This window comes from Notamacropus eugenii, chromosome 4 (genome assembly GCF_028372415.1).
Source record: "Notamacropus eugenii isolate mMacEug1 chromosome 4, mMacEug1.pri_v2, whole genome shotgun sequence".
Lineage (NCBI taxonomy): Eukaryota > Metazoa > Chordata > Mammalia > Diprotodontia > Macropodidae > Notamacropus > Notamacropus eugenii.
This window is the reverse complement of record NC_092875.1, coordinates 11543140-11560655: the sequence shown is the minus strand read 5'-3', so window position 1 is coordinate 11560655 and position 17516 is coordinate 11543140. Positions and strand designations below refer to the sequence as shown.

The window sequence follows — 17516 nt, the reverse complement described above, 5'->3', positions numbered from 1 at the left end:
TGACCCTGGACCAGTCATTTCATCTGTGGTCTCCATAGTTGCAATCTCCATAAAAGGGGAGGTTGGACTCCATGGTCTCTAACGTCCCTTCTAGCTCTTGCTTCTTCCTGTCTCCGAGCTCTCACACTGTGCTGGTTTTGCCCATTACGCTAACGTTTCTTACAGAAGGGGCACATCCAGCTTCCATCTTATTTGTGGAAGAGAGCTTTAGGGGAGCCTAGTGATTTATCAGGGATTTCTGCTTAGCTCACTGACTCACCCAAATTCTCTTCATTATTCAGTTCAGCAAAAAATCCTATTACATAATTTCTAGGTATATAAAATACATGTGAAAGTTACAACAGGTAATTTTCACTACCATTAAGAGTGGTGCTTTCTCTGGGGTCTCTTGTGGGGGGTTCTGGAGCTGTTTAGAAGAAAAGATAGACTGGCCATTCCTCAGTTGCTACATCTCAGCCCAGAGGGGGCAGCACTTCCAGGTGGGGGGATCCACTGAAGGTATGGGATCCCTTGTGATGAAAGGTTCTGCTTGAATAGAAGGCATCGATCTCCAAGTGTGCTGAAGATCAAAGACAGGGTGGATGAGAATTCCATGTGGTCACAGTTGCCAAGGAAAGGGAACATGAACCTTTCAATTCAGGCAAAGGTTTGAGGGTGAAGGCTTTCAGACAACTGAAACGGAGTCCCAGGTACTACTTCCTTCCCCAAGGGATGAATTAAAAGGTGCAGGAATGATAATATACTCTGACCTGGGCAGAGCTTTAGCCTTGGCATGACTGGGACCAAAGAAGTGTGACAATGTTGGCTAAACAGCCTCCTAAGCTCCCTAAAGCTGAGGTCTTGTGCTGGAGGGACCAAGTCTCCTTGACTTCTATGTTTCTAATGCCTTAAGGTTTCCTTCCCTCCAAACAACCCTATGGAGTTTGTAGTCGAAATGTCATTTCTCCCTGTTTCACAAATGAGAAAATTGAGTGCCCTTCTTTTTTTTTCCACTGAAAAGTTGAATGGCTTAACTATGGTCACATATACAGTGAAGAGTAAACTCAGGTTACAAACACAGTCCTGCCATTCTAAATCCACTGTTCTTTCCACAATATAAGACTTCCTTCCTATGAGAGCCTCCTAGAAATCTGCCCTGGGCACCAGTGTTTTCCCAAGAATCCCCCAAATATCTGAACTCCTGATTTGGAATCATCAGACATGTTTCTAGCCAAGGAACAGTACAAAGGTCAAAATCATGCCTCTATCAGCTTGGCCAGACATCGAGAATGCTGAGGTTGTCCACTGCATCCCAAGCCGCCAGTCCTCTTGACTCTTGTCCTGCCAACGGACTCTGATGACTCTGGAGGAGAGGGTGAAGCTGCCAACTTTGTGCAGCTCTGCCTCACTTAAATCCATTTCCTATGATATCGTGATGTGTGTTCGTCCTTTGTTGCCGAAGAAGACCACGCCATTAGAGAAATGATGACAAGACTTGCACTTGACTTTGTTTTGAGTGAGGGAGGGCTGTGCAGGTCATAGCCTCACTTCTCCTCCACAGCCCTCTGAATCCAGTGACCAGATATTCGTCAGGATGACTTAGATGAGCCAGGAGGAGGCAATTGGGGTTAAGTGACTTGCCCAAGGTCACACAGCTAGTGAGTGTCAAGTGTCTGAGGTGAGATTTGAACTCAGGTCCTCTTGACTCCTGCACTGGTGCTCTACCCACTGCACCACCTGTTGCCCCTGATGGCATCTTAGAAAAGGAAGGATGAACAAAACCAAGAAGCCTCCACTCAGGCTAAGCTCACCTGCCACCACTAGGGGTGCCCTTCTCTCTCCTCCTGCTGTGCCTTCTCCCTCTTGAGTTGCCCAGATCTCATCTAGGCCATTTAACTGATGGGAGGGAGAGGGGTCCCTAACTCTATTATGTAGGGCCGGAGGACTTTCAGACCTCATCAATTACCCTACCTCTACCCCCTTCAGACCCCCACGTACTGTCATTTCCTTACCGAGGTAACCTAAGGGTCCCTAGGCCTGGCCATTTACTCCCCTTGAACTGGACTTTCTGGAAGGTGTGGCTTCCCCCATTTAGAGCAAGCGCTCCCAGGACCATCCTGGGATATTGCTTCCTCACCACCTAGCCCAGTCCTTTGCACATACATTTAATCAATGCATTTTAATTCATTGTTTTTTTCTTTTACTGCCACGGTCAACACACCTGCACAGCCTGATGTCAGTAGCCATTCTCTCACAGAATCACAGACTTTAGGAAGTGGAGGGGGGTGGTTTTCTGAGATCTGATAGACCCTCCTGAAAGGAATCCATCTCCTCTACAATGTACTCAGCATGGGGTCATCGAGCCTTCGGAGGAAGACCTCTAATGAGCAGGACCTCCCAAGGCTGGCCTTTGTACTTGGGGCCACATAGATCCAGTAGGAAGTTTCTTCTGAAAACAAGCCTAAATCTATCTCTACAATGTTCTCCTGTTGCTTGTGGTTGTGCCCTCTGGGGCTAAGCAGCACAGTCTAGTACTCCTCTTTCAAGTAGCAACTTTTTAAATACTAGTAGACAGCTGGCACATTTCCCTCAAAGACTGAGTCAGGCTGACCTTGTCAGCTCCTTTCAATGACCATATGTGGCATGAACATGAGGCCCTTCCCCATGCTGACTGGCTTCCTTCTGATCTCATCCAGCTTTCCAATGTACTTTCTAAAATATGGCACCTGAAACTGAACACAGTAGTCTGGATGGGGTCTGGCCAGGGCAAGGGAAAGAGGGACCCAGTCCTGGACACTTGACCTCTCTCCCTCCCTCCCTCTCCCTCTCTCTCTCTCCCTCTCCCTCCCCCCCTCTCTCCCCCCTCTCTATCACTCCCTATCATGTTAAATATATTTCCATATTTGTCATGTTGTGAAAGAAGAATCAGGACAAAAGATAAAAACCCATGAGGGAAAAAGCTGAATCTAGTCTGTTTCAATCTGCATTCAGACTGCATAGTTCTTTCTCTGGATGTGGCTAGCTTATTCCATCATAAGTCCTTTAGAATTATCTTGAATCATTGCATTGATGAGAATAGCTAAGTCTATCACAGTTGATCAATGCTGCTGTTACTGTGTACAATATTCTCCTGGTTCTGCTTATTTTACCTTGTATCAGTTCATATGAGTCCTTCCAGATTTTTCTGAAATCCACATGCTCATCATTTCTTAACACTCAATAATATTCCATTACATTCATATACCCCAACTTGTTCAGTCATTCCCCAGTTGATGGGCATCACACTGGACCTCACCATAACCTAAAATTGAATTCACTTTTTGCTCCCATACCACTCTGTGAAGTCCTAGTGACTTTGTGGTCCATCCCAACCTCCAGATCCTTTTCAGCTGAATCAAAATCTCACCCTTCCTCCCTATCTAGCAGCTGGTACAAAACAGAGTGAGCTTTAGCTCCAGCCCCTTCTCTCTTTTCCACCTTCTTTGACTGACATCAAAGATACTTTTTTTCCTGAGTTTATTTGTAAGGGAAAATATATTTTAAAAATTAATTTTATTTTGAATTTATCACACATCAAAAGACAATTCCTTTATAAAAATTAGAGCCTCAAGGGAGCATTGCATATAAAACTGTGAATCTCTCTTCCATACTGCTTGCCCTTAAAAACATACAGAATGAATTCTATTTTCTTCTGTTGTTTTCTGTGTATTGTTTCAAATGTTTCAATGGTCCTCTCTTTGTTGGCATACTTACTGCTTACCCATCCCCATCCTTCTCCCCAAGAAAAAACTGAGAAAAAAACCCTCATAATAAATAAAAATAGGCAAGAAAATTGAATGCACATAGGGACTATGTCATGTATATCATGCATAATATACAACATGAAATGCATCCGGAAATCTCTTTCTGCACCTAGCACCTAATTCCCTCTCTGACAGGAGGTGGGTAACATGCCTCATCCGTGTTTTTCTGGGGAAATGGTTAGACATTGAATGGGCCAGAATTCTCAGGTCTTTCAAAGTTATTTTCTTTAAAAATGTTGTGTTCTTTGTCCAGATTGTGCTGGTTCTGCTTGCCTCACTCTGTACCAGTTCATTCTCTGGTTCTAAGATTACCTAAGATTCTCCGAAACTGGCTCTGATCCCTTCCTAATGCTATTTCAGGACATCTCTCTACCATAATTTATTCAATCATTCCCAGGTGATGGATACCCCTCAGATTCAAGTTCTTTGCTTTTTCTCTGCCTTTTCATCCTCCCTTCACAAACAGGGGGTCTGGTTTTTTTTGAGCCATCCCTCCTCCCATATTATCCTTGCTCTCAATGCCCTGCTCCATACATCCAGACTTCCTACATGTTTCCCTGTCGAGAGTGATGTATTTCTACACCAAATTGTGTATGTGGATGTATGTCTGTTCAACCCTCTTGTACACTTGGAAAAAGATTAGGGATTGGTCCCCATGGCATGACAGGTAATATAAGGGCACCAGAACCATCTCCCTGGACTCTAGCTGGACTCCAAGCTTAGGGAGAGGCTGTCTCCAGTGAGCTCCATACATGTTACAGCTGCCATTTCTCAGGCAGACCCCAATAATGGGTGTGACCTCTATCTCCCTCCTGACCCAGGTGTGCATCCAAAGGAGAGACATTTCTCTTTGATGTAGGATCCCAGCCAGCAGAACTGATAGTGTGGTATTTGGACAGGCTTCTTGGGGTGGCCACCAAACCAGTGTAGACCACCTCCACCAATTCACTGAAGGCTACATGTGCTAATCCTTGTCCAGATCTTTTTTTTTTAACCTCTTCTTCCTCCATATGGGGATGCTCCTCATCTCAGCTGCACCGATGGCGCTGAGCCTGACTGGGGAAGGCCTGTGCTTTTCTCCCGGCATCACCTCACACATTTTTTGTATTTTAGAAAACACGAATGGAGCCTTTGATCCAATTCCCTTTCCTGCTTGTTGTAAGCTACTTCAAACCAGATGGGCTCAAGAGATAAAACTTGGAAGATTCAATGTCTCTATTTAGCTGGATGCCAAGTCTGCATACCATCAAACTCTGCAAACAGGGTCGTACAATAGGTGTTATGTTAAAAGCAGGCTACCGGGGATATGGTGAAGCTTTAATAGCAGTAATTAAATTATCTTTTTAATTATAATAAAGAGGCATGCCATGTTTACATCCTTTAGCTATCAACTTCTAAATTATTATGTAAAGTAACCCATTAATCCCATCTCTCTCAAGTGGATATCACCACACAGGGTCTTTCTCACCCATTAAGGTTCCAAGACCGCCAACTCTTCTCATCTTAGGAGCATGACTGTGGCGTTGTTAATGGCACCTACAGGATGGCCCCTAATGTTGACACCTCCACCCACTGGTCTTCAGTATTCTATGCTGATTTTTCCATCTTTACCAGTATTGTTCCTGACCTCTTCCCTGCTCTGGCTTCTTCCAGCCTTCTCAGGCAGCTTCACTCCACTAGGTCGATTAGAAGCCACCATGTTTCACCTTTATGTCTTTTCCTTCACATCATTATTTGCCTGATTTAAGCTGAGGTTTTTTGACCCATCTTTGAGATCAGCAAAGTATGGAAGAAGGAGCCGTGAGTTTGATGTCCACAGGTCTGGAAGCAAATTTCAAGCCTTCTACCTTTTCAGCTTGCCACTCACCTAGCCTCAAAAACTTCATTGTTGTCTTTCAAATGAGGAGCCAAGGATTTCCATGATTTCTAAGGGTCCCTCCATCTAAAATCTTAGGATCTTGAGCCTCTATTTGCTCATCTATAAAATGGAGGGAACCATTGGATACCCACCAGAGAAACCCTGATTATAGGTAGATCGTTCTTCCCTCTGCTTGGAAATCTTGTCTTTAAGTCTTGTTTTTTTTGGGGGGAAACCTCTGATAATTCTCCTGATCAGCCATTAACAACATCACAAATTATTTCATAAGATATTTATTTGTTAGCTTGAAGAGAGGCTTGGGGAAAGAAGACAGAGAATTAGGAAGTTTTGAGGAGGGAGTATACATATGGGGCATTGTTTGGGGACAGCAAGACTGGAGGAGTCCCTGGAAGTTAGGTGCTGACATGGAGATTTGGGGGACTTGATAGGGGATGGATACTGGAAAAGTGGTTGGTAAAGCCCAGAATAGAGGTGGGGACCCCATGGCCTCGAGGTCATATGTGGCCCTCTAGGACCTCAAGTGCAGCCCATTTGAATCTAAAACTTCACTTCTGTGGATTCAGTCTAAGGGTCACACTTGAGGACCTAGAGGGTCACACGTAATCTTGAGGCCACAGGTTCCCCACCCCGGCTCAACACCTTCAAAGATACATGGGGTGATAATCACATCTGTGAGCCTCTGAGATTGGGGCTCCCTCTCACCAGGATGACTACTGGGTCAGGAAAGCCTAGTGGAGAGATTAGGGTGTGATGACCAAGAGAGGAAGGACCCCTGGTGCTATTCCCGCTAAAGAAAAATAGATGAATGAAGGAATGGATGAATGTAAAGCATTTATTGAGTACATGCTAAGTATGAAACTCCTCTCAGGGATGTTGTGGGTGCCACTTCTTTGTGGGTAAGGGAGTTGGACTGACTTTTGACTCCAGATATTTTGAATTCCAAGACACAAAGTGGCCGAGTTCAGAGAAACTTTACAAACCATCCAGTCTTGTTTTATAGATGAGGAAACCAAGTCCCAGAGAAGCTAGTGACTTACCTGAGTTCCCATGACTGGTTGGTCTCCTCACTTCCAGCCCAATGATGTTTTTCCTTTCATTATGCCCCATTCTTCAGACTTTACTTGTACCCCACTGGCTGTAATCTCTGGATAGAAGATGGACTTTCCATTGTCACAGGAGAATCTTCACCTCCATTCCACTTTGGAACCTTTTCAGAGACAAAAGTAAGCTCAGGATTGGGGTGACGTCAGAGCCCCTCCATCCAGGCCTCCCCAGAACCTTCCTTGAATTTGAGTTTGGGACATTGATGAACCTGGGAACCCACAGTTCTCAGTCAGCAGAAGGGCAGTGAGATTGTTAAGGTAAGATGTCAGGGGGGCATCCACTCGGTCAGGTCCATAGGGTAGTGGCTGTGCCAGCTTTGGGTGTGGTACCACTGTGCCACTGGGAAGCAGGGCCCTTTTGCTCTGCTCATGAATAAGGAGCTCAGGAATTTCAAGGGAAATGACTTTCTTGTTGCTTCCCCAGGTTTCTTTTTTAGCTAACAAACACGAGACCTGGGGTGGGTCAAGGTGAAAAGTCACCTGCCCGGCTTCCCTCCCTCCCATTCCCCAGACCTTTTTAATATAGCTGTGGAAATTCCGAGCCGGGTAAATATAGCTGTCCGGGAAAAACCAAACAAGGAAACAGCTACTTCCATCTAAATAATTGTACTGCCCTGATAACAATGTGCCCAGGTCTTAGGGGACCCAAGGAAAACAAGCTGCTTTAGTAACATGTTATTGACAAACCTTGCCCAACATGCCTTCATCTTGGCTCCCCTGGCCAGGGAAGAAACCCAGAGAGGGGCAGATGGAGTGTCCTAGGAGGAGAGAGGGGTGAACAGAGAGCCTGCCATTTCAGGGGGTTCATGAGCTTCCTGGTCCCAATCATGTTGGTCAAACACAATCTTCTTCCAAGTCTCTGGTATCCATTTCCTGAAAATGCCTACCCATCTGTGCCACTCTATGGGAATTTATTACTGGTGCATTGTTACATGGCTAAGGCATCTTCCCAACTTGACCATCAGTTCTTGAAGCTGGCGCCTGGGGTTTTACTCATCTTTACAGCACTGGGCACCGTCCTGGCCAGGACAAGGCAAGCTCAGAAATCTCCTATAGAGAATGAAATGGATTCTGTGAGAAGGGATTTTCTGTAAAGGAGGTCAGATTGTGTGCAGAGGGCATTCTCTTAGGGATGGGGGCCAGAGTGGAGAATGGTGGAAATCTAGAGGAGTCATGTGCTTGTTCATAGAACCATCAAATCTCAAAGCTAGAAGTTACAGGAGGGAATTTAGGGCTAGAAGAGAATTTTATCAATTCAATCCTCTGATTTTAAAGTTGAGGAAATCCAACCATCTTCATATGTTAAGAGCCAGAAAGGACCTTGGGGGTTCTCTAGCCCAACTCCTTTATTTTACAGATGATGGGATTTGCCATAGAGAGGGAATGATTTTCACTAAAGTCACACAGGTAGGAAGGTAGAGTCACTACCATCTTCCCCATCTCTTCCATGAGCACAGTCTGTCAGAGCTGGCAGAGACTTCTGTTCCTGCTACTTTTGCTTTCTGTGGGACTTTGGGTAGGTCCCATCCCCTCCAGGGGCCAAGGAGCAGGGCTAGAGGTAGTTAAGGGCCTTCTGCTTCTCAGCATATGAACCACTACCTTTGAGATGCTCCAGAGCAGAGGTGTGACCTGTGTGGCACAGACCAGAGTAAAGTGGAATTGAGAAATATTTAACAAAATAATGAAAAATACAATGAAACATAGATAACATTACATTTTAAATTTGAAGTCAATATGCATCCCACAAGGATCCTTTTTTCAGGTTTAGTGGCTGTTTCTAGTTGAGTTTGACTTTGCCGACTTTGGGACCAGAACAATCCAAGCATTATGCAGAGTTCTTGATTTAGGATGCTGGGTAAACATACGGAGCTAGTATTGGAACCCAGGTCTCTGCTTCAAAATTCCCTTCTCTTCCCAACACCCTTTGTCTACATATGGCTCAATTCCTCCTTGTAAACATGAATCCCTTCTGTGGACTCCTGAACACGTCTACTCTCTCTGAAGATCTCTCATGCTTCACAACTTCTGGTGATGTGGAACTCCCTGCCTCCAGAGTCCATTCCACCAAGGGCCCCCCTCAATATTAGGAAGCTTGCCTTAGATTAGGCCAAAATGGGTCTTCCTCTGACTGCCCTCCATTGGCCTTAGCTCCATTCCCCAGGACCAAGTATAACCTCACAAATGGAACTTCAGGTGTTCATTAGGAATGTCAGTTTTCTAGTTGGCGCATGAACACCTTAGGTCTGTATCTACTCTCCCTCTTTCTTGACTAGGTCCCCTTCCATTTTTTTTATAATTGATGGAACCCTCCCCTCAAAGAGGGCACAAGTGAGCAAGGGAGAAGGGCAAGATGCCAAGTCCAGCAAACTGTAGGATGATGGAGTTTGGCCCAAGCTGACCTTGGACTGTCCAGATAAGGTCCTATTCTCCATCTGAGTGGGTATATCTACTCTATGGGAACTGTATGCCTTTCCATTGAGATGGACAGGGTTTTAAAATCATTGGTACAAAAGCAGATGGTTGGCCATTCCTGGGCATCCTTGGTGGAGAGGCGCTTGTCAACAATGTTGAAGAGGGGATCAGGTAGCACGGGATGGTCCTTCTGTTTAAGGTGGAGTGGCTTTCTTTGTTTAAAAAATGGTCAAATGACACATGGACCCATTTTGGTTTTCCAATCAAGTTGCATTATTTGAAAGTCTCATTGTGTGGTGTGGTGGCCAACACAATGGTGGTGCGAGCTGACTTCAGGAGCCTGGGTCACCTCCATCTTGAATCAGTCCAATACAGCAGCTTGCTTTGTTGGGGAACAAGCACAGACACATTTCTCATCATCATTCCCAGGTCATACTCCTGGACTGCCTGTGGCCCTCACAGCTCAGGTAGACGATCTAGTGCTGTTCAAGTGTTCTACATTAACACTCACATTCTCCCCAGCAGGAACTGGATATTGGGCTAGGGATGCTGCATGGATATGGAGAAGCAATCTGGCCTAGCGGAGAAAGTGCTGGACTTGGGACCAATCAGTACACATTGATTAAGCACCCATGATGTGCCAGCATTGTGCTAAGTGTTGGGATAAAGAGATGGAAAATATAGCCCCTGCCTTCAAGGAGCCTAAAATGTAATGGGGAAAACAGCATGTAAACAAATACATATGTAACAAGTGATGTACAGGATAAATAGGAAATAATGAATGGTGGTGGGGGTGGGGCACCAGAACTAAGAAGAGGTAGGAAAGGCTTCCTGTAGAAGGGGGAAGCCAGGGAGAGCAGTGGTCAGAGCAGAGGAGGGAGAGCTTTCGTCCCCAGGAACTGCCAGAGCCAGGAAGACCTGAGTTTGAATTCTGACTCAGATGCTTATTAGCCATGCCATTTAAATCCTCTCAGCCTCAGTTTCCCTGAAAATAGGGAATAATAATAGCACCTACCTTACAGGGTATTAAGAGGACCAAATGAGATAGCATGCACACACACATGCATGCACACATGTGTGCACACACGCACACACACACAGTGCTTTGCAAACTTTAATTTAGCAGTTAACAAGTGTTAGCTATTATGGAGTCTTTGCTGGTGACTAAAAAGAGGTACACGCGAAAAGATCGCAAGTGTCTTCCCGAGTCTGGGCTCCCAAATAGAGATCTTCTGCAAATGTATCTTCCTTCGTTCCTTCCTTCGTTCCTTCCTTCATTCCTTCCTTCCTTCCTTTCTCTTTCTTCCTTTCTTCTTTCCTTTCTCCCTCCTTTCTTTTTCTTTCTTTCTTTTCTTTCTTTCTTTCTTTCTTTCTTTCTTTCTTTCTTTCTTTCTTTCTTTCTTTCTTTCTTTCTTTCTTCCTTCCTTCCTTCCTTCCTTCCTTCCTTCCTTCCCTTCCTTCCTTCCTTCCTTCCTTCCTTCCTTCCTTCCTTCCTTCCTTTCTTTCTTTTTCTTTCCTTCCTTCCTTCTTTTTTTTTCTTACAAAATAATATAATATCTGTCCTTGACAAACTTTAGCCTCCACACATTAATTGTTCTGAGAAATGAATCCTGACTGGGAAATGTGAAACAAGGGACTCTGAGGTTGAGTTTTTGGCCTTCCCAGTCAGTCCCAGGCTTGTTCTTTGACATGGTGTTGTGTGTAAATAGGAGCTTTGCAGAAATAGCTGAGCAGGTATTTCCTGGAATACGCAACTTCAACGGCTCAAGTCTGCAGGCAGAATTCTTCGGATGGGCTCCTCTGTGAGGTAAGCCTCCAAAACAGGACTTTCAAACTCTGAAAGAAACAGAGATTTGCTTAATCAGTAGAAATGACTTGTAATCTCATTTCATTGCTGGCTGTAGCATAACAGCGGGCAAATCATTTAATCTCTCTGTTCCTCAGTGTCACTTGTAAACAGAGGATCCCACCTATTCCCAGATGCCGCCTGAGGCTAGGGTGAGGAGTAAGTTAATACCAGTGTGGCCCTATTAGTTCTTTGAAAGAAAGAATCCAAGATGGTTTTGTTACTATTTCTGTTGCTTTCTGAAAGGCCTTTTGGGGCCTTGGGAAGAAAGCCATCCTGCTTTATACTGTAACCTCATAGGTTTGCACAGGCTTTCTCCAATGCTTAGAACACACTCCTTCTTCACCTTGGTTTAGGAGAATCCCTCAGTTCCTTCCAACTTAAGCCAATTTAAAGGCCACCTCCTACAGGAAGGCTAATCTGATTCTCCCTCTAATCATTACTGTCCTCTCCCCAGAAATTGGGCAACCAGATGACACAGGGGATAGAGTGCCAGGCCTGGAGTCAGGAGGACCTGACTTCAAATCTGGCCTCAGATAGTCATTAGCTGTGTGATCCTGGGCAAGTCACTTTACTCAGTTTCCTCATCTGTAAAAATAAGCTGGAGACGGAAATGGCAAATCACTCCGGAATCTTTATCAAGAAAACCCCAAATGGGGTCACAAAGAGTTTGATATGACTGAAAATCAACAACAACCCCAAGAAATCAGTTTGTATATATTGTGTATTGAATTTTCTGCATACATTGTGTTTCCCCCCAAAAGAGACAGATTCACTTTTGTCTTTGTATGTCTATACATACTAGCTGGGTAAGTCACAAACTCAGTGATTCAGGCAATTTTCTTATAACTGAACATTGTTGAGAAATGGCCAGTTTGCATTGATAGACAGAGGTCCTCACTTGGAATGGCACCAGTGGGGACAAGTCCCACTCTGTCCTTATTCTTGTCTCTGTCTCCAATGACTGTTACCCAGTAGGTGTCCAATAAATGCTTGTGGAACAAATGAAAAAGTCAGTGATTCTATAATAATATGATGCACATAGAATGCCCTAGAGATTGAGAAACTATGGAAATGGAAAACAAGGAACTGTACATAGCAACATAAAACTAGAGAGATGTTCTCCTTCATTCAAATAGTAAATGCTACTTCTCTCTAAGCTTTGCTTGCACTTTGCTTTTGATGGAATTAAATGCTGCCTTCTTAGAGGTGGATGAACTATCCTGCTGGTAAATCCTGTGGAGTTCTCATTTTTCACTTAGCAGCTTCTGAATTTCCCCATCATTTTCATCAAACCAGTCTTAGTGTTTGTGAGTGTTCTGACCCAGATGAGGAAATGCAGTGCTGTACACCAAATCTTTGAAAGCTGCCCACTCCTTTTCTGCTCCACTGTTGCCAACTGTGTGTTGGCTCAACTTTCCCTGCAATTAAGCAATAAACTGTTCCTGCTCAGAGAAGAGCTCTAGTTTGTTGACATTAATTCTTCTGGTAGCCATTTTGCCTTGGGGGGGGCACTTTTGATGAATGTGAATATTTAGCTTGGAAAGGATAAGTCTGTGATCCGTCCAGCACTCTGCACCACACAGTACCTTTATCACTCTCACATCTTGTCTGTCTCTTCTCCTTACAATCACATGCCAGTGTTTAGATGCCAGTGTTTGCTGCGAGGGTGCATCCATGAAGTTTTACTGCATTTAGGTAAATGGAAAACAGTATTGGTGATGAGAAGGTCATGTGATGCACAAGTCTTCAGCAGTAAATGACCATCGCTGTTGCTGTTTCCAACTCCATTCCTCTCTAGGACTCCCTGCCAAGTCTGGCAGTCTGAGCCTACTCTAGAATTAAAGTCACCCAGAATTACAAGCTTGTCCTCTTTTGGCACATTGATGATAAGGGTCTCCAGGTCTTCACAAAATTTTTCTTTGACCTCATCAGGGTTTGTCATGGTGGGAGCATAGGTACCAATGATGGTGGCATGGCATTTTCCTACGAGTGGCAATTGCATTGTCATGAGCCTGTCATTCACTCCTTTTGGCAGGCGTATCAGCTTGCTGACTAGATTAGTTTTGATGGCAAAACCTACACCAGCTTCATAGCACTTCCCTTCACTGCAGCCACTCCAAAAAAATTGTGTATCCAGCTCCAGCTTCAGTAAGCTGGCCTTCATTTGCCAACCATGTTTCACTCAAGGCTGCTATTTGGATGCAATACCTGTTGAGTTCTCTTGAACAAGAGCAGTTCTTCATTCAGGTCTACTGGATTTTGTGTTGTGTATAAGTGTGCACATATTCCATGTGACAATGGTGAGTGGAGTCATCTTTGCAGGTGTTTTTGTATATTTTGTACATTTTTTTGTGTTTTGACCACAGAGTGGGATTTTCTTACTGTCGTGGTAATCAGGCCCGGGTTGGGTAAGCAGACATTTTTTAGGGTACCTTTTCTAGCCCCCTTCCTCACACCAGGAGGTGATCAGTGTGAGCCTTAAAAGGCTGCTCAGACACCCAGGGGGCTGCTGAGTCCCACTGCTGCTTCTAGTGAGAAACGACCTTATGTCCTGGGCTTTCTGTATGCAAGGCTGTGACTACAGTTCCAAGTGTATCTGCACCTGCTGCTTCATCACCTGCCTGTCATCACAGGACTTTGAGACAGGTACAATAGTAAAATGGTATATGGGTGATGTCTTTTGATTCGTGCGTAAATTGGATTTAAGTGAGGCAAAGCTGCACAACGTCAGGATTACTGGTTCAGTGACAAGGCAGATGAAATTCAGTTTTATGCTGACAGTCACAATCCAAAGCACTTTTATGATTCCCTGAAATCTATTTATGGGACAAAAACCTATGGAGCATCACAACTACTCAGTGCTGATGGAGTCACATTGATTAGTGATAAGTACATGATCCTAGAGAGAAGGGCTGAACACTTCCATAGTGTTCTCAGCAGACCATCATCAGTCAATGCTGAGGCCATTGACTGTTGGGGTTGGAAGCTCAATTCCGTGTGGACAGTCTCGGGCGGGTAAAGGTGGGAACTTCTAAATCTTAGAGCTCTCACGAGACCCCCCCAGGAAACGGCTGGGAATCGAGGTGAACTGAGCTATCTCGTGTATTTCCGCCTCTTCCCATGAGAAACGTGATGGGAGAGAGATCTCCCCGCCCTCGAGATTGTCCCGGATCTGGGCACACTATTGTTATCTAACAGCACGGTATTTAGATGCAAACTATGCGACTGGAGAGTTAAGTAGGATCAGGGAAGCCTGAAAGCTCTCTTAGCACGTGAGGAGCCAAAGAGGACACAAGGCTCCGCTTTTCCTCTTCTCCTTCTCTCCCCTCCCCCTCTCTCCCCGCTTGTACTTCTACTTCCAATCTCTTATTGTAAGATCTTTGCCTCCTTGGGAGATCCCTCTCTCTCTCCCTCCTAAGGAAGAATCCCCTGCACTTGTAACCGAGACCCTGAAATAAAGCTCAACCCTTGTTCAACTCTGGAACGTCCTTTCTCTCATACGAGCATCCAGTTTGGCCAACCGAAGACCTCGGGAGGTGAGGTAAGAAGACTCGGGTAGCCCACAGGCCTCTAGGCCTGGCAATTGACCATTTACCTCAGGTTGAAGTCAATCCCTCCTTAGCTGAACTTCCAACTGAAGAAGAGGTTTGGAGGGCCATTAGGCTCCTTTCATGTGGCAAAGCACCTGGTGCTGATTCTACTCCAGCTGAGATTTACAAGGTAGGGGGACCATTGCTCACACAAAAGCTGACTGAAATCTTCCCAGTTATATGGCAAGAGGAGGTTATCCCCCAGGAGTTCAAGGATGTCTCCATTGTCTGTCTCTATAAGGGTAAAGAGAATAGATTGTCCTGTGACAATCACAGGGGGGGGTCTCTCTCTTAGTCACTGCTGGCAAGATTCTTGCTAGAGTCCTCCTTAATAGGCTGACCCTTCCTGGAAGATGGTCATATACCTGAGAGCCACTGTGGCTTCAGAAAAGGTTGAGGAACAGTAGATATGGTGTTTGCTGCCCAACAACTTCAGGAGAAATGTCAGGAGCAGAACAGAGATCTGTACACAATATTTGTAGATCTGATCAAGGCTTTTGGCACTGGTAGTCATGAGAGATTATGGAAAATTATGTCAAAATTTGATTGCCTGGAGAAGTTCATCAATATTGTATGTCAATTTCATGATGGCATGTTTGCCCGGGTTCTGGATAATGGACAAAGCTCTCGTGCCTTCCCAGTCACCAATGGAGTGAAATAGGGCTGTGTGTTTGTTCCCATGCTTTTTAGCAAGATGTTTTCAGCCATATTGACAAATGCTGTCAATGAAGGTGAACACAGCATCAAGGTCAACTACCGTACTGTGGTAAGTTCTTCAGTTTGCAAAGGTTACAAGCCAAGACCAAAGTGGAGGGAGTGTTGGTGCATGATTTTCTGTCTGCAGATGACTGTGCACTCAATGCAGCTTCTGAAGCTGAGATGCAACAAAGTATGGATCAATTCTCTGCTGCCTGTGCTAATTTTGGCCTAATAATTAACACCAAGAAAACACAGATGCTCCATCAACCATCACCACACTATCCATATGTGGAACCATTGGTTACAACAAATGGAGAAGTTTTGAACGTTGTGGATAAGTTCTCTTACCTTGGTAGTGTACTTTCCAGGGATGTACACATTGACAGTGAGGTTGATGCACGCATTTCCAGAGCGTTTGGGAAGCTCCAAAGGAAAGTATGGGAGAGGAGAGGTATTAGACTGACTACTAAACTGAAGGTCTACAGAGTCGTTGTGCTGACCTCATTGTTGTATGCCTGTGAAACATGGACAGTCTACCAGCACCATGTCAGGAAACTGAATTGCTTCCATTTGAACTGTCTTAGGAAGATTCTGAAGATCACCTGGCAGGATAAGGTACCAGACACTGAAGTCCTTGCTGGAATTAAACTGTCAAGCATTCAGACTATGCTTCAGAGAGTGCAACTTTGATGGGCTGGCCATGCTGTTTGAATGCAAAATGTATGCTTGCTAAAAAACTATTTTATGGAGAACTTGCATGAGGCAGGTGATCACACAGTAGCTAGAAGAAGTGATACAAGGACACTCTCAAGGTCTCTCTCAAGAACTGTGGATTTAATTGTGGGACATGGAAGATACTGGCACAGGACTGCTCAGCATGGTGTGCCCACATCAGAAAAGGTGCTGTGCTCTATGAGCAAAGCAGAATTGAAACAGCACAAAGGAAAAGTAGGATGTGCAAATTTGGAGTAACCATCCCAAAGGTTCACATGGACTATCTGTGCCCAATCTGTGGTAGAGCATTCCGAGCTCCTGTTGGTCTGATCAGTCACAGTCAGACACACTGAAACTTCACTTTATCATGGTGATGTCATCTTGGTCCTCCTTGAGAACAAAGGACAACCACCATCCAAATATTACATAAGCACCCATCATGTACCATGTCCTCTGCTGACCTGACATAAATTGGGAGACAGGTTTTTGAGAGTTACTGTGACTGACGTCATCATCTGATGGCCAGCCTGGTAATAAACCTCCCCACATCTGGCAGGGCCCAACCTGGGACAGCGGACACTCAGTCTCCTGCTAAGCCCATGCCTCATCCCTCTCCAGATTGGGCAGAACCATGCAGAGCTTATGCCCCTCTGACGGATTGTGAGAATCCAGCACAGTTTCTTCCCTGATGAAGCCCTGGAGAAAGGATGCCAAGGAGAGATACCTAGATGGAGATTCAAGGACCCAGTGCTTGTCCACATAGAGCTTACCCTCCAATGGGGGCCAAGACCCCTACAGATAGACATGATAGAAAGTAGCCCAGGGAAGAGCAGAAGTCTAACTCCCAGTCATTATCCCTTCTGTGTCCCGAGGGTTAGGGGTGCAGCACTCCCATGATCTGGAAAATCTGCGTAAAAATTTTTGACCCTCTCTTTGTACCAGAGAAGTCTGAATTTTTTCTTTTTCTTTCCTTTAAATGAATTTATTTTTAGTTTTCAACATTCACTTCCATATGCTTTTGAGTTTTAAATTTTTCTCCCTCTCCCTCCCCTTTCCCTCCCCAAGACATGGTGCAATCCGATAAAGGTTCCACATATACTTCTTTTATGAAGTACCTTATTGTAAAATTTGGGTATATTCATCATATTAACAGATAAAATGTTATTATACACTACTTAACATACATTTTATGCATTTCTGAGTTTCTAAACTTTTTGTGTGTCTTCTGCAGCTTCCACAAAGGTCCCCCCAAATTCCTGTTTCACTTCTTATGCCAATTCATGATATATCAAACCTTGATGGGGAACATCGTGGTGTGGAAGGGGGAAGACAAGGTCTATCCCATTCTAGGAGTTCTCTTTCTTCAGGGCACAGGGAAAATATCCAGGAGCCAGTGCCTCGAAGAAAGAGGATTTTAACAGGCAGAAAGGTGGAGTGAGACGACATTCCACCCCGCATGCACATACAGAAGAGGAGAATGGCAGGACC

General features: G+C 44.8%; 1 protein-coding gene and 2 long non-coding RNA genes across 6 annotated transcripts in view; 1 reads left to right on the top strand and 2 right to left on the bottom strand.

The window, feature by feature from the left end:
- LOC140498964 (uncharacterized) overlaps positions 1-6787 on the bottom strand; it is a 13661-nt gene extending 6874 nt beyond the window's left edge. Inside the window, exon 1 of the long non-coding RNA XR_011965229.1 lies at positions 6699-6787. This is a non-coding gene — a long non-coding RNA (uncharacterized lncRNA). The remainder of the gene's footprint in view (positions 1-6698) is intronic.
- A 148-nt stretch (positions 6788-6935) lies between these two features.
- The window catches only part of LOC140498963 (uncharacterized), a 46354-nt gene continuing 35773 nt past the window's right edge, over positions 6936-17516 (top strand). For all 3 annotated transcript variants that reach the window (XR_011965227.1, XR_011965228.1, XR_011965226.1), the window contains exon 1: positions 6936-7022. This is a non-coding gene — a long non-coding RNA (uncharacterized lncRNA). The remainder of the gene's footprint in view (positions 7023-17516) is intronic.
- Positions 8421-17516, bottom strand: part of GNB1L (G protein subunit beta 1 like) — a 186264-nt gene continuing 177168 nt past the window's right edge. For both annotated transcript variants that reach the window (XM_072599792.1, XM_072599793.1), the window contains one exon: positions 8421-11012. In XM_072599792.1, coding sequence (XP_072455893.1) covers positions 10941-11012 — 72 coding nt within the window. In that variant the 3' untranslated portion in view covers positions 8421-10940. The remainder of the gene's footprint in view (positions 11013-17516) is intronic.